The sequence below is a fragment of the Rhyacophila brunnea genome, unplaced genomic scaffold (assembly GCF_057557595.1).
Source record: "Rhyacophila brunnea isolate RB1 unplaced genomic scaffold, BYU_Rbru_1.0 scaffold_10, whole genome shotgun sequence".
NCBI classification, from domain to species: domain Eukaryota; kingdom Metazoa; phylum Arthropoda; class Insecta; order Trichoptera; family Rhyacophilidae; genus Rhyacophila; species Rhyacophila brunnea.
Genome location: NW_028232752.1, coordinates 41,102,188 through 41,120,370, shown reverse-complemented (window position 1 = coordinate 41,120,370; position 18,183 = coordinate 41,102,188). Strand labels below are relative to the sequence as shown.

At 33.5% G+C, this 18,183-nt stretch overlaps 1 protein-coding gene and 1 long non-coding RNA gene across 2 annotated transcripts; one reads left to right on the top strand and one right to left on the bottom strand.

The window, feature by feature from the left end:
- Positions 1-313: 313 nt before the first annotated feature.
- Positions 314-6,845, bottom strand: LOC147079202 (methionyl-tRNA formyltransferase, mitochondrial). Its single transcript, XM_085949067.1, has 5 exons — positions 6,663-6,845; positions 6,314-6,526; positions 4,571-4,704; positions 1,280-1,447; positions 314-695 (listed from the first exon to the last, which is right to left on the bottom strand). The coding sequence occupies exons 1-5, from the start codon at positions 6,821-6,823 to the stop codon at positions 337-339; spliced, it is 1,035 nt and encodes a 344-aa protein (XP_085805193.1). The 5' UTR covers positions 6,824-6,845; the 3' UTR covers positions 314-336.
- A 2,613-nt stretch (positions 6,846-9,458) lies between these two features.
- LOC147079201 (uncharacterized) lies at positions 9,459-17,941 on the top strand. Its single transcript, XR_015070947.1, has 3 exons — positions 9,459-9,681; positions 12,788-12,860; positions 17,784-17,941. It is a non-coding gene; the product is annotated as an uncharacterized LOC147079201 (long non-coding RNA).
- The last annotated feature ends 242 nt before the right edge of the window (positions 17,942-18,183 follow it).

Below are 18,183 nucleotides of genomic sequence, written 5' to 3'. Positions count from 1 at the left end.
AGAAAATTAAGGCCAATTATTTGTGTATTGGCCATATTGTTTGATAATACCGGTTGGAGTGTCTCCTTTATAAAGTTGATTTTCTTTTTTTATTTATTCCCAAATAATGCATTAGCCATTAAAGTAAACAATGAAATGGTAAAACAGTCCTAAACATAATTTGTGGTACAAAATTGTTTGAACCAGACAACAAATGGTTGCATTAAATTTTATACGCCATACTTTGGTAGGATGGTTAGGTACTTTAAATGCCTTTATCCCAAACCTATTCGGGTTTAAACTGTTCTAGAACAATAAATAAAAAAATATATACTATTACTATATTAATGATTTTTATTATGTTTTTGTAAAATATAATTCATTATTGTGCAATTTTTTCATGTAGCCATTTTTGAACTCCAATGCGGTCATATTTCTTTTTCCGGGGATTCCTAGAGAACAAAAAAACACCGATTTTCCGTCCTTGCACCAAACACGGATGCAATTATTGTCTTTATCGTAAACAAAATATCCAGGAGGGTGGACACCATCCCCATTATGCTTCCATAGATGAATTCTTTGTACTTTTATTAGGTGTTCTCTAAATTTTGTGATCAACGGATGAATGCCGCATAAAGCTCTCGATAAATTATATATTTCCTTTGCTGAGTTTTCGTCCCATCTTAATTTGCCAAATGCCGGTGAAATCTTTCGAGCTGAAAGTTAAAAGGATGACCAAATTACGTGATATTATATTAAAATACCTATTTTTGTCAATTTGACAGATCACAGCACTTATAATGGAATGATGCAAATATTATATAGTTCAAAATAGATCGGCTTCAATGCAATCTGGTGTACCTGGTGTGATTCAAGCACATGTCTTTCGCTAGCCGTGTGAAACCTGTGACCGTTAAGTTAGCAACTCGAGCACAATCCTTGTAGATACATTACTCTCTTTTCTGAGTTTATTGGTTTAGTGCTGAGTCCTCGCCAGCGAGTGAAAAATGTATCATCAAATCCCACTTGGACCAAAATTTTGTTATATTTATAATAATTTATAGCTACCGTATAAAATATTTAACTGCATTATGACAGTGACCCACAATGGCCGAGTGGTAAGGTATCCACTTATAATGTTCGAAACGTTATCGGGTTTAAATCCCGGGCATGAAAATTATTCATCATTTACAGACGAGTGACTAAGATCCAGGCGAAATTGATGGTGATGGTGCAAGTCAGGAGATATAAGACAGACCTATAATAATATTCAGCAGCTGACAAAAGAATATGGACTTACCATGTGTGACTAGTTTGCTGTCCTGTTTTATAGTATTACTCAAACAGTCTGGTAAACTATGGATACATTCTAATAAAGCTTTAGCCCCCATACATGCCAAGGTGTCATACAGTTCTGGCTGTAATATTTGATTGTCTACTTTCAATTCCTTTTGACTTACAATATCACCTGTAAACAAATAACAAACAAAAATACAACTTTATTAAGTCTATGTCTATCCATCTAAATATGAAAAGTTAAATAATTAATTCTAAATTTTGTAAGGTTACATTTTTATTCGTTGAATAAAAAAAATAGTTTATTAAAAACTGAAATATTGAATGAAATAATAATTTTGAATAATGAATTAGATCCGGACCGAAACATAAAACCGCCACAGAAGACAATCTTTATTTTGGAAATGTATATACTAGTTTAAGATAATTTTGAATAAATCAAATCAAGCATTATCAGTTGAGAATATTAATTATTACTAGCTGAGCCAGCTGGCGGTCGCCAGTCTGTCTCGCTAGGTCTTGCAGACGGCTTGGCGGTGTTGGATTTTAATATAATTGTGAAGTATGCATAGATGGCGCCATCGTTTTCCCTTCGGGATGGGTTTTTTATTCACGTCAGACAGTTTGACATTTCGCTGATTTGTCATTTTTACGATTTGCAAATCGTCACTTGCAATATAAATTTGGACTCATATGCGTAGTCTATTCAGGAGTCGCCGATTGCTACCACTGACATTTTAATACAATATATGTGTAGGTATGTGCTGTTAAATATGCTAAATAAGTATACATCTCAATCATTCGAATATAAAGCAATATATTATGTGATTATCATAAATAGCGATCCAATATAACGTGATATTAATCTCCTTCGGGTCCCATTGAGATAATAGAAGGTTAGCAGTGTAAAAAATAAATTTAAACATTATTTTGTTTCATTGTCTATAAAAAATAAATGCTTGCAGCCATAGAATAATATTAAAAAAATCAAAATTTGAATTAAAAATTAACCTTAAACAATATAGTTTCTCGGTGCGGGACATTCATATCGAGACAAATGTTGATAAATAATGAAGCAATACATAATAAGACCTAAAGATGTGGAATCAGCTTAAAGAGGCCTTCATCCAGCAGTGGATTGATACAGGTTGATGACGATAAGTAATGAAGATATAAATGGGTAGGTATATAAAATCACAAATAAAAAAAATATAGCAATTTATATGACCAAGTAGAGTAGAATTAGGTTGGGATAACCTTCACCCAGCAGTGGATTGATCCTGGTTGATGATGATGATGATTATGATGACAATATGAATATGTAGATAATTAACATTAGCATTTTTAATAAATATAGAAATTCAATACTGTCAAGAATCAGATTGCGGAACCCTTCATCCAGCAGTGGATTGATCCTGGTTGATGATGATGATGATGACGACGATATGAATATGTAGATAAATATAATATCACCGATTTTGATAAATACAGCAATTCAAATGACAGAAAGGAGTAGAATCAGGCTAGGGAGGCCTTTATCCAGCAGTGGAATGGTTCAGGTCGATGATGATGAGAATGATAGAAATAGGTATAATATCACAAATTTGTTTAACCGCTAGTAGTAGAATCAGGTTGTGGAACCCTTCATTCAGCAGTGGATTGATCCTGGTTGATGATGATGACTATATAAATATGTAGATAAATATAATATCACAGATTATGATAAATACAGCAATTCAAATGACAGAAAGGAATAGAATCAAGCTAGGGAGGCCTTTATCCAGCAGTGGAATTGTTCAGGTCGATGATGATGAGGATAATAGAAATAGGTATAATATCACAAATTTGTTTAACCGCTAGTAGTAGAATCAGGTTGTGAAACCCTTCATCCAGCAGTGGATTGATCCTGGTTGATGATGATGACTATATACATATGTAGATAAATATAATATCACAGATTTTGATGAATACAGCAATTCAAATGGCAGAAAGGAATAGAATCAGGCTAGGGAAGTCTTTGTCCAGCAGCGGATTGGTTCAGGTCGATAATGATAAGGATGATAGAAATAGGTATAATATCACGAATTCGTTCAACCGATAGTAGTAGGATCACGTTGCGGAACCCTTCATCCAGCAGTGGATTGATGATGATGATGACGATATGAATATGTAGATAAATAACATTAGCATTTTTAATAAATATAGAAATCCAATACTGTCAAGAATACAATCAACGTAGAGAGGCCTTCATCCAGCAGTGGATTTATTGAGGCTCGTGATAATAATGGCATTATATATAGATAGGTAGATAATAATTTAATATCACTGATTTTGATAAATATAACAATTCATGTGTAAGTAAGGAGTAGAATAAGGCTGAGGAGGCCTTCATCCAGCAATAGATAGGTCAAGATTGATGATGATAGGGACGATAAAAATAGGTAGATATTATACAATATCACATATTTTGATGACTATAACAATTCGTATTAATTTCTTTCATTGTTTGCAATGGCAACTTTGTTAGTTTAATATGACTATATTCTGATCTGTGGAAATTAGTAGCCTAGGTAATTATTCAATAAAAAAAGATTGAGTAAACAGCCACAAAGAAGTATATAAAAAAATCAAATTTGGAATATCACGTTATCTATGAAATGGCGGACAGTGGCGAACGGCGCTGTTAGAAGATATTATACGTAGTGAATTGTACCAAGATTATGGTTTTTTCACCAGAAAAAAGTGCGCCAATGCCTACATTACGATATTTGAATAAAAATAATCGAATTCGTTTGTCAAATAAAGGATTAGAAGGTCTTAAGCGACGAAGACGTCATTCTGTGAGGCATAAACAGTAAATATGGCGATTGTATACGGTGTGTAAGAAAATATTGGATAGAAACGTCATGTACATGTAAAATAATGGAAAATTTCTGAAATGTGTTCAATTCAATCGGTAGATGAATCGGTAGCGCACATTTCGAAGTGAAGATGTAAAAATAACAATAAAATGTCGCTTAAATGAGCTGTTGGTGCATTTTCCAAAATCTCTTAGGATAATAATATATAGGAGATAATTTCTAAACAGGAATATTTAAGAATGTGAAGCGGTAATCGGATGCTTTTGGGATTTGTAAAAAATATCTAAAATGATCTATCATTTAATATGAATACATAATATGAAATATCTCCTGCTTTCTATAATTTTCCTAAGAGGCAGTTAACATATAGATTATATGTTAATACTGCCTCATTACTTACTTATTTTACTTATTGAATATTGTCAATCTCTTACCAATATCAAATTGGTGTGGATGAATTCTCATTATGGTAACGCCAGTTTTTGTGTCTCCATTTAATAATGTGTGTATAATCGGTGCGGCGCCTCTCCATCTTGGTAAAAGACTGGCGTGGACATTTAATATTCCTCTGAAACAATATTAATATTGCAAAATTGTGAGGGGTTATGGCTTATACCATAAAGCACATTGTACAGAATAAAAATATTTTACTGTGTTTAAAAGATTACCATAATATTATCATAATAAAAACGATAAATCAAAATAATTAAATATTCAGTATTGGTATTAAAGGCTCAGGCTCAGATGCCGTTCGCAGAAGGTCAAAAATGAAGAATTTAGATTATCTCTGTGAGATAAACCAGAATAATCTGGAGACTGTAGGAAAGATGTACGTCAAGATTAACTGTCATTTCTCATCTTAGGAATTAACATTGGATGGTCACATAAAATATAATAACACCATAAAAGTGTACAGTAGAACCTCGGCTATCAGGACTAATTAATTGTGGATGAAGTATGATGTAGTGTAGCTTATAGTATTTTGTCAAAAATTATAGTACACGTCATTGTCATCAGTTGAAAATGTATATAGGTTTTTCGTTTGTCATAAAAAAGTAAGTAAGTACCTAAGTTAATACCTAACATAAATAGTGCACACTAAACATTGTCAGTCATGCTTACTAGTTATTTTCATTTAACTAATAAAATAAATTGCAGATGGTGCTGGTTAGTTTTAAAATTCAATTAAACCCTGCCTACCAAGCCAAGTTTTTATTTATTTATTAGCGGTCCATGATATATTTTTTATATTTTCACTGGTCCGCAGCTGTAAAAAGGTCGGGAAGCAATGATGTCAAAATTTTAGACAACATCTATAATAAAGAGAGGATTTTCTATATCTTTGAAACATTCCGTTTATTGAGTCATTGCTATGGTAAGGCTAAGGCCACACAGGTACAGACCTACAGACTTATCTGAAGAATGGGATGGGGGAGCCACTGTCAAAAACTACCTCTAATCAAGATTCGTAAAGGGACAAAATCTGGCATTTTCGAAATGGCGTCCTATGGTAGTTTGTCGTTACATTTTTGGCCATTCTTTAGATAAGTTTGTAGGTCTGTAGATGCCTCGCTTAGTGCTACACTACAGACATCTTGGTTAATTTTATTGTATTACCTAGCGATTTTGCAAGATGGAGGAAGTTTTAATAGGAGCAGTTTATAAAAGAGAGCCTTTGTGTCTCTTTTAAGCCCAACAATAAGTCAAAATAAATGTTTCCTGGTTCACCATCAAATAATTAAAAAACTTTTCATCGTATTTCCGAAATTTTTTGTAGAGAAGTTGAAACTCTCCAAGAGTACTTCTAGATGAATTGACATTATGTACCCAACAAGTTTGAATTTGAGACTTTCGAAATTTTAAATGTAAATGCTCTGTGAGAAGTAGCTTTCTGGTTAGTTTTGAGAGTGACATATCATTGTAGACTTGAGCACTCCTAAATGTCAAATGAATTTGTACCTAAGCACGTAGCATGCAATGTGGCTGTAGTGTTTTTAGTAGACAAACATAGCACCCAGCTTAGCGCTAAGCGAAGCACTTCGGTGTGACCCTGGCCTAACGTATATCTCTTGACTTCAAGATGTTGTAAAGAAAAATTCTTTGAGGTAGGTTTAATAAGCTATGAGTGAAATATGAATGAGCTCAATCCGCTAAAACATAATACTTAAGATACTTACAATGGAAATTTTTCAATTATGTTCTTTGGAATGAGATGACCAAACGACACCACTATTCCAAGGTCGAAGGCGTCGTCTTCGATTGAAGGTGGATGGATTGGCCATGGATGCAAAGGCAATTTATATTTTGTAGCAAATTTCATGACATCATTTCTTCGACCAGGTGTCAGGTTAGTAACTATTTCCAATTTATTTACAATATTCCCAGCTTCACTGAAAGTTTTCAAGTTAATACAAAATATAACGACTGCTGTGTTCGTTGAATTGTATTTTAGTCTATATATAATTTCGCTGCAATGTCGGATTTTGACAGTTGACATTAAAAGGTTATAATTTATAAATGACGTACTATTCACCGTGTACTTGTTCCAAGCTGCTCAATGAAAACTTATCAGTACCAAAAAATAATATATTCCATTTTTTATCACCAAATGATCGGCTAAAGGAAGTTAAATGATTAAATAACTGACGTATATTTTGAAAACACCGCGCACTCGCCAATCCTAACATGACGTTTAAAAAATAATATCTGTACCTCAGAGGCAGACGGATGCAACTCCGTTTTTGGGGAAAATTGAGTTTTTTTAAGAATCGTCATGCTAAAAGGCTTTATCCATTAGTGGCAGAGAGATGAAAGTCCTAGTCCAAGATATGCATAGCATAAAGATGCAAATGCCATACCTACCTTAGAAGCAGAAGGATGCAAATCCAATAATCCACTAAGATAAAATTCTATCAAACCGTCTGAAATATGTACTAGACGAGAACCAGCCAGGAGAACGAGCTTTAGAGGAGGATACAGCACTATGGACCATATTATCCAAGTCATCAGAGAAATCAGAGCGGTAACAGAATACAAGCTGCCGCTATCCATGGGTTTTATAGACTATGAGAAAGCGTTCGATTCCATAAAGAAATTTTCAATACTCGATGCACTCAGAAATCAAGGAATCCCCGGGCGCTATATAAATATTTTCAATAATATATACAGTAGCGCAACATCTCCAAAAACCATCGCGCATTTCCTAACAGCAAAGGAGTCCGACAAGGTGATACAATCTCACCTAAACTATTTACAGCTACATTTGAAGACTTATTTAGACAACTTGACTGGAATGACTCGGGTCCGCATAAATGGAGAATACGTGAGTCATCTACGCTTTGCCGATAATAATAAATAGTAGTTCGCAAGACTCAGAAGGCCTCCAAAGCAGAATGCAGTAACTCGCTGGAGTAAGCAACAAAGTAGGCTTGAAAATAAATGTATCAAAGAATAAAGTCATGTTCAACTGCTTTGCGGGCCAAAAAGAGATCCTTATCAATGGCATTCAGCTCGAACAGGTGAAAAACTACATCTATCTGGCACAATAAGTGTCTATAGATGGATGTATATTTGATGAAATTGTTCGCAGAGTAAAGCTAGGCTGGAGTGCTTTTGGCCGCCTGAATAATTTCTTCGAAAATGCCTAAAGTGCAAAGTGTTCAACCAGTCTGTACTTCCCGTAACCACATGCGTGTGAAACATGAGCCTAAGTAAAAGAGAGATCCAGAAACTTAGAGTAGCACAACGTGGTATGGAAAGGTGCATGCTGGGCATAACGCAAAAGGACAAAAAAGGAATGAGTGGATAAGGGAACAGACAAGGATTAATGATGTGATAGAGTTTGCTAAAAACCTCAAATGGAAATGGGCTGGAATATGGCTTGAAGAAAGGACAATCGTTGGACAAATTTAGTCATCCAGTGGTATCCAAGAAGTAAAAAACATCCGCAAGGTAGACCTAGAGGCCGCTGGATCGATGAAATGATAAAGTTCTGCGGAAAAACTTGGCAACGCAACGCACAGGAACGAGAGAAGTGGAATCAGCTTGGAGATTAGCGAGGCCTTCATCCAGCAGTGAATAGATTCAGGATGGTGATGATGATGATGACATGATAAAAATTTAAAAAAAAAATTTTGCTTTGTTATATTTATATCTATATTTTTTTTTAACTTAAAAATTGTTTTATTTTGGCTAGGTAAATAAGATACAAATCCACATTTAACAAAATATCGTTAGAGGCAGAAGGATGCAAATCCACACTACGTTTTTTATTTAATTTTTTTTAGATATAAAATTGTATTATATTTATTCCTTTCTTACATATTCCAGAAGTACTTTAATTGAATTAGAATAAAAAAAAAATAATGATCATTATATGTATATTTTCTTGGAAGTTATGAGTATTCGTTTAAAATAAAAATTGTTTTTTGGCTCTCCTGAACAATTGGGTATTTGGATTTGCATCCGTCTGCCTCTGAGGTACAGATTATGGGTTCAGTGTTGTCAGTGTTGGCATCTTTTCAAAGAGGAATTATGTACAGAACCTCAAAAATTATAGTATTTGGGGGGAAAATATAGTACGCGCTGTCATCTGTTGAAAATGTATATGTTTTTTGTTTCTCAGAAAAAAATAACGGAGAATTTGAGAAACTCCGAGACCCATTTTTATTTAGGTACCTACCACTGTACTATAATTCCACTTTCAAAATATGGCAACACTGATGACTAGCCTAAGCAGTGTTGCCATGTCTACTGAAATTTCAGTAGATCAACTGATATTTTTTGCCAATATACTGAATTTTTGATTTTTTTCGAAATTCAAGAAATCTACTGATATTTGTGTTTCTCCATAATTGTAAATTAACTGATGATTATTTTAATAATAAACTTGAAATGATTTACGCATGACCTTTTTTGATGTTATACACTTCTAAATTGACATAAAAAGCATTGTAACTCTACCCAAGAGCGCCATTTACCCATTAATATCATCATTGTTTACAATAAATTAATATTATTAGTTATTGTTATTCTTATTAGTTTTAAATCATATCTAATAAACCACATTTTTCAAAATCTACTGATATTTTATGAAATCTACTGAATTTTTTGTCAAAATCTACTGAAATTTTAAATTTTGACTTGGCAGCACTGGGTTGATCGCATAGTCAGTGTTGCCATGTCTGTCTACTGAATTTTTAAATTTTGGCTTGGCAACACTGGGTTGATCGCATATAGGCATTTATTTTTTAAAACAAAAGGATGAACAGCTTCAGTTGTCAAGTTCAAGCTTCAAGTTCAGCGATGTACTGTTCTCGCAATAATCCATGTCGACAATTGTGAAAAATAATCACACGAAAATTTTCACAAGTTAATTCCATTTTTTGGCCGAGATAAATTTTTAAAATGAATTTAAAAAAAAATAAAAAGCGTCCGTTTGCTAAAAGTTTCTGAGTAGGTACTTTAACCTGTTCTATGCCAAGAGGTACCTATTTGTATGGCCATATACGAAAGGCCGCGATTTTCTTTGAAAAAATAAACCTTAGTAAATATACTTTTTTTGGCTTTATATTAATACTATATCATATAGACTTACCAAATTAATACACGATGTGTGCATTAATTTGGTTTATCCAAATAAATCAAAATTTATGTTTCACAAAACGTCAGGGTTGTCACAACACTTACACAGTAAAGATGAGAACGTGATAATGTATGAGAAGTAATTCTACAATGTGCTACTTTAGTCTTAAAACCATATAAAAATGTAACGAATTCAAAAAAAAATTAATAGTCTTCTACCGTACTGTGGTATGTCTCAAAACAAGGTTTAACGCAGAGAGCCACTTTGCACTGTTTGCACTCATACCTTGATTCTCTTCGAAGTTTCCTGGATAAACACACCACACATCTTGCCATTGTTTTGACTTTTTTAGTACTTGGAGGTGATTTTGCCATAAAATGCCTCTGTGAGACGCGATGGCAATTCTGTCTTTTCCTAACTGAAGATTTGGAAGGTACAACACGTTTGTATTCATTAATTAATTGTCGAATGACCTCTAATTGAAATTGTGCCAACGGTACACGTTTTCTAGTTTTTTGCAAAACAGTATGTGGCTGTTCAACAGTGAGAGGTCGATTAGATGGAAGAACATTTTTTTGTACCACCTCATTGTTTTGCGCGTCGAGTGTACACTTGACAAAACCATGTCTGATTTGTCAACTGCACCCATATTATTTTTATTGTAATCTTGGACACATTCCGGTTTTATTATCGGTTCATTCCGATACGTTCTTTTGCCCGTGTCGGTGAGCTGGGCAGGATGAAGAGTCCTCAGCATGGACACTTCCCTTTTATCTTTCCAGATTTGTGCCGAAATAGTGTCTGTGTGGTACGCTTTCATTTCTCCTTTTTTCAATTTCTCCGTATGCTTTGGCAATCCCTTTCGGTTTCTCCTTACAGTGCCGCAAGCATTCCGGTCATGTAGTTTTTGGAACAAAATTGGGCTAGTATACCAATTGTCTACGTACAGGGTATGTCCCCTGTCCAAATATGGTTCCATGAGAGTCAAGACTACACTTCCTGAAATACCCATGTGCAAGTGTGCTACATATTCGGTGGTTTTTTCAGTGTACACAATAAAATTCAGTACATATCCGGTGGCACAGTCACATATCACACAAAATTTAATGCCAATACGGCTTGCTTTTGATGGGATATACTGGCGAAATGACAAATTGCCTTTGAAAAGTGGCAAACTTTCATCGATACATACATTCATGTAAGGATACATGCACTCCGCAAACTTTTTTTTGAAATAGTCCACTAGGAATCTAATTTTGAAAATCTTGTCCCCACTTATTTGTTGCGTATTGTCACAAAAGTGGAGCATGCGAAGAATGATTTGAAATCTATTGCGGCGCATCGTATCTGAGTAAATCGGAGAAAATAGTAAAATATCTGTAGACCAGTGATCTTGTATTTTATTTCTCGAATTACAGGCCATCAAAAGACAAATTGCCAAAAAGAGGTACAATTCTCCTACTGTTACGTCTACCAATTGTTTCAATCTCCCACTCAACTCATTGCAGTGATTTTTGACGTATTGGTATTGTTTATTGGTTTCAATGGCAACGAAATCCATGAGCGTGCTGGTTATGTACAGCTTGAAAAACTCCGATTCTCTGCTATCAACATTTTCTACGTCCGCCCTGACCTCGAGCTATCAAATAAATTTATTGTGTGGACAAAATCATCGGTTTCCCATTCGAAAACTGGAACAGACTCATCAGCCGGTACAGATTCATCAATTTGTGCAGCTTCATATGCACTGGGAATCAAATCATCTTGTTCCTCTTCATCAAAATCGACATCAAAATCACTATCATCCGATTCAACAGTTAGGCCAACCCTGTACATCAAATCTTCGACCTGTTCGGCATTTTCTGATGTACTTTGTGTTCCTTCCATTTTGATTAGGAAGAAGATCAAAAGGTTTATATGTAAAAAAGTTCAAATATCCCAGAAACTTGACTTATTATAAAAAGATATAACACAAAAAGTCAAATAAGTTAAACACTATGCGAATAAAATAAGTCCCGACATTAATATTTTATAAAATAAACAATTACGGCACACAACACATTACGAAGGTTTAAAAATTACGAAATCGTACCCGTAAATTACTGAAATGAATTATACAGTGAAAATATTTCAGCCGCGAAACCGAATTAGGTACGTCAAATACGACTTCGAATATTCAACTGGCATATATTCCAAGATGTGTCACTCCTATTGTGTAGTTGTGTATATTCAGGAATCACAGTATTCCCCGTTTCTCATATGCATAAGCGAACCATAATTTCGATTGCATCTACTATAAGTAAACGGGAATCCTGGCGTGTGATTTAATAAATATCTGATCCGTGGCACAACCCTACTAGCGACGCGTTTCGGTAACTCAAGAAACGTTTGTTTAAAATTGATGCTTCGTTGATGATAATATAGAAAATTACAAATGTAAGTATTACACCATGATCCTAAGAGATGTCGCTGTGTGTGCAATGCGATTGAATTATTCAAAACATTGCCTCGGCCGATATATTGCGTTTCAAGTGGAGCGTCTTTGCACGCGCATTTTGCATGGCTGGCCCTCTGTTCTCGGAATAGAAAAGCGTGCTAGCACGCTGGCGGCACTTATCCGGTTAAATGTCAAACTTCAAAATACAGAAGTCAAATAATTGCAGCTAGCAAAACCAGTGTTGCCAATTCCCGAAATATAAACGGTTACCTATGGATACCAAAGACTGATTGTGAATAACACACTATTTATTTCTTGATTAGGAATAAGGAGTAGGTATCTCTTTTAATTTTCAACATTTTAAAATGTAGCATTTTTTATTGAAGATACATTAATTGGCAAATCTTCAAAAATATAGTTATGAAACAAATATTATTTACACAGGATGCATGAGGACTCATATTTGACACCAGATGTTATTGGAACAAATGCGCCAAAAAAATGTTATGTAATCATCATAATTTTTTTTGTTTTACTACTGTTCTTGAAAAGAGTGTTACATGTATACATAAACATGTTAATAAAAGCCTTTGCAATGCAATAACATGAAGTTTACTTCTATTTTTGCAGAGTTAACTAGTGAGAAGGAGATCCGTCCACCCACAAGATGGACCCACAAGATGGACCCACAGGAGCCAAATGGGTACCTAATATTTACATAATTAATATTATTTCTCTCTTCTTGGTCGTGCACTCATGGCTGAGGATCGTGACCACATTTAAATTTCGCCATCCTATGAGCGACCAAGACTTTCCATCCTTCTCGATCTTCCGCTTCTCTTCCAACAATGTGTCTGAATAGGTAATTTGGTGTGTACATGTTAATATACTTACTATTATTGCTCATGTTAAAAGAGGCCTCAGTGCCAGTGTTGGGCGCAGCGTTGAGCGTTATGCGCAACTCAAACGTATAACCGTATAAATGTATAACCAAAAAAAGACATTGTCTACGAACATTTTGCACACACGGTTATACGTTTGAGTTGCGCAAAACGCTCAACGCTGCCACTCAGGACGTACACTAAGAAAAGCAAAATATATTTTCCATCGACACACCTGCCTAATCATTTTTGAGTTACCTAATTAATTACAATGACACCTGTTGACAAGTGAGAACTATTTCTTTCCACAGTTAAAATCTATCAATTGACACCTGTTGTCCGCACATTTGTGAAAACCATCCATGTCTGATATTATTTTCATCGTTATCGGCGCATGGTGAAAAGTATATTTTATTGTGTGAATATATTATATTCCCAATTGTGAATGTTTATAAATAATAATTTGTTACGTCTTATGGCGTAAATATTAAAATTAGCAAGTGATTATGGTCAATAATTTGTAGCAATTCAAGCGATTGAAATAAAATATAATGTTAATTTATTATCTGTTACTCAATAGCTTGCTATTGAAATAGATTTGCTAGTATTTAGTTGAATAGTACCTACTTTTTACTATGTCAAATTGCCTTTGTGAAACTTTAATTTTAATATGCTAAAGTCATGTACTTATTTTTATTCTATAATAAACAAAAAAAAATCATTAAGCAAAAAATGTTACTTTTCCTGGAGACAATTAGTTATTACCTACATATCATGCAAATTATTTGTTTAATAGGTAACTAATCTTTTATAATTATATAAGTGCCCTAATAATTCTTAATAATTTTAATATTAATGACCATATTTTTAATCAGAAAGATATTTTTAAACCCTTAAAATGTAATTATAAGATAATTTGAAATAACAATAACATATTTTTTTAATAATATCAATAGCATAAATAAAAAAATACCCAGCGGAATAAAATTAAGTACTGGCCTTTACCTAACTAATCCCTGCATTACCTGTGTCCCCAAATTCCATGTCTGTAGGAAACCCACCATTACCTACCAACCTATTTAGGCCTTAAGACAACCCTTTGGCTGCTACGATGTTTTTCAAAATCCAGGCGAGGATTCCTACCAATAATTGTCGATAAATGAAAGTATTGTATTATTTTTAAACACCTTACCAGTCTAATTGATTCTGCGAAATAGGAATATTATGAAAACACATTTCGTAATTAATTTGTCGTTTTGAATAGATAATTAGGCAATTAGATATCCCGTGCGGCATCTACTGTTAAAAGTAATTGACATATCTCTTTCTCGCTCTATCATACGGGCGATCGCGAGAGCAAGCGAAATGCACGATCCGCGCACAGAGCTTTGATTTTTACCAGTTATTGGAAACAATCGGTTATCCCACACGTGGGATAATACAAAGTAGTGGAATTAGGAAACTACCCGGCCAAAAAGAAAAATTTTGCATGGTGGCCTCGTTAAAAGATCGCGTACAATATGCGTGATTTGTGAAAAAGGTCTTCATGGTGTTTGTTTATTGCAACATTTAAAATATGTATTGCAAATGATTTTTTTTCATTATTTTTTTATAAATGAAACTGTTTTATATACCACAAATCCACTTTACTTTAAACACTGAGTTGAGTAAAAGTTTTTCCCATTGTTTCAAATGCATAAAATAAAATAAAACATTGTCCTACCACTAAGAATTTGACTGTAAACATATTTTTATATGGTAAACTGAAATTTGTATTTGGAATTGTTTTTATTGTAAAAAGGGTGATTGCCATGAAAAAAAAATACAATCGTTTAAGTTCTAAACCTACCCAGTCACAAAACATATTATATGAATCGGGTTATATTACACAACAATACAACTAAATAGATAAAACAATGTTTCGCACCACTGGTGCAATAGTATGTTCCCAAATTAACATAACATTTCAGGCATCAAAGGCAAAACGACGATCGTTGTTAGCATTTCTGGCCATTATCAAAAACAACGATATATCGTTGCGTAGCATTCTAAGGGTTAAATGTAAAAATAAAATGATAATATTTTAAGCTATATTATTCATAATCTACTTAGGTATATTAGATATTTTATAGCATTTAATTCAGAAAACCAAATCCGACAAACAAAAGTCGCGAAGTCTTAGCTTACTTATTCTCCCACATAAATATTTATAACCTATATTCTGTTGTTCCTGCTACTTTTTATATAAGGACAAATAATAGTAAACGTGGAATTTCTGAAATTTATTGCAAAAACGTATTATAAAAATAATGGTATTTCTACAAGATAGCATATCATTATTAACTATGTATTGTTATTACAACTTAGCTCAATCATACTCAACCTTTTTTTTCTTCGGGCCAAATACATATTATATTTGTAAAGTATCGTGGGCCGCATCACTACTGGTGTGATGAAAGAAATCATGAAACCCCCCCACTTTTTACAAAACATTTTTGAGATTTTAAAAATAATGCGTGTTTTTTAAATTAATCGTGTGCAATAGCAACACTCTTATACCAGATCTGATGTGGACCATAATGACAATCCTCTTCGGGTGTCGAAAAAGTCGAAACGAATCTCAAGATATACGAAATTCCTGATAATAAATGTGTTTCGGGGAGCACATAAAAGCTTAAAGGGCCGCAGGTTGAGTATCGCTGACTTAGCTAATCTACAAACTAATAAACATATTTGAATTAAAATTCATTATCATTCATATTAACGAATGATACAATTTTATGACGAAAAAAACTTGTCCCGTGGAGATAATGACAAGGAATGTCATTTTTATCAGGGGAGATGAAAAAACTAACCTAACGTAACATAACATAACCTACAAAATCTATCATTTGTATAATGCAAATTATCAAACAAAAAGCATTTCCCCGACAGAAAATAGGTTTCCTTTAATTATATTTTTGACACAAACCAAATAATGATAAAAACGTGTACTTGAGAACCTTATGATATTTTATTATATCACACAGGATATAAATATAAATGACAACAAAAAAATACACGTAAAACTAGAAAATAATAACAATACAGCAAAATATAGTCAATTTTTAAATACATTTCTTACCGTAACAGGCTACATTTCCACCCAGCTGGATTTTTCAAACGCTTCCTTGATTGTGATTTCGTCACACTAACTATTGAAACATTCATTATTAAAAGTACTCTTGTACTTACCAACTTACCTTACCGGTGACAAACTAACCAGTCATACAAATAACCAACTGTAATTATGAAATAAAACTAATATATAGATAATCACAAAATGAATGAATTAATAAAATGTTAATTATAATAAAAAATTACAATATAAATGGTTGCAAATGACATAACTTCTAACAGATGGCAAATGATTTCCAAATTCCTGACTTAGTGTAACAAACGAGTTGCTGTTAACAACTGAACGTAGAATAAATTATCTGGATTCACAGAAAAAAATGCAGTACTGTTAGTCAAAATGAAAACTGACACAGTCGGGACCAACGAAGTCCCGTGGGGGTAGGCAGATTGAGCGTCGCTTGGGGGCGGCAGTTACACAAAGGGCGGCAAATCGAGGAGAATAATTAGGTAAGTAAGTATATTTAGAAATAGCTACATAAACTAAGTAATAACGGAAATATCGTTACATTAAAAAATATGCTCACTGGTTCGAAACAAAATGTATTAATAATTAATACGCGTATGTTAATTATTAAAGGTTTAACAGGACTATATTTTTTGTCGGGTTCGCGATGTCTAGCTTACTTCCATGGTACAGCAATTACACGTGCAGATTTGAGAATAATTATACGTAGTACATACTTACCTAATTTAAAATGTATCCAAATATGTTTGCCAGTCACTCGTGAGTTTTGGAAGTTGCCAGGTGTATTTTGAAATGTCTTTGAAACTGTGGACTCGCAGTATTGTCTATTGAAGCAAAGATGGCATTTAAATTAGATTTAGTGGTGTATATTTTCTTAGTATCCATACAACACATTTCTTAAGGATGATAAAAAACACTGTATAAACAAATGGCGGCATTTTGGCGCTGCCTAGGGGCGGCATTTTGTCTAGGGACGTCACTGGTCGGGACAATATATTTCAAAACTAAAAAAGGTTTTAAATATTTGTTCATTGAAACCCATAAAGTATGCAGATTATTTAAATGTATATGCATAAAAATGTTTGTCTTTTCGCTGGTGCAGAGTAGAATTTACTTATAATTATTACGAAATAATACGATTTATAAGACTTTCTGTAAGTAAAAAAGTCACTGAAATTTGAATTAACCAAAGAGATTGGACTCATTAGCAAAATAAACAGGGGTATATTGTAGTAAGGTACATGTGTATTGTATTTGTTTTGAAATAATGTAAAATAGTATCATAACGTAAAATTCGGAAAGTTAGTAAAACATAAACACTATTATTTGAAGATGTCAGTATCGATTTGACTATTACCTATTAGTTCAAAAAAAAATCTATAGTAGATAGAGCAGCACAAAGGATATAATGTATTATGTATGCTGGGTGTATGTAGTATTTATTTTGGTATAAGTACCTACTATATTTTCTAGTTTAAAAAAATATAAGTACATGCATTAATTAACGACTATTGTGCTAGGAAAGGAAAACCACAAATTCTATTTGTTTGAGGAGTCACTTTACTGTTACCAAAACTTCAATGAATAAATTCTTTCTTTTCAGAATGTCTTCTTCTTCTTCTTCCACGGTGCTACATCCCGGGGTGGGATTTGGCCTCCTCCACAACCGCTCTCCACTCACTCCGGTTCAGAATGTACATTTAATAAATTTATTGCACTTAGTTGAAATTATCTACATAAATATTTTAATGTATTATGGGTTGGAGCTATTAAAATATATTATTAATTAAAATTAATGTTGTCCTTTATTTTCCACTTTATAACATATTATAATCACATAACACTTTTACTCGTATACTAATATAAAGTTTGAATATTATTACCAGTGGCGGCCGGTGGTTTTCAGAATAGCATTTTTTGGTAGTGCGCAATGGTTTACCTTCTATACCTAGCATTGGAGCATAGGGCAAGCACAAGTTCGCGCCACTTCCCTCGGTCCAACG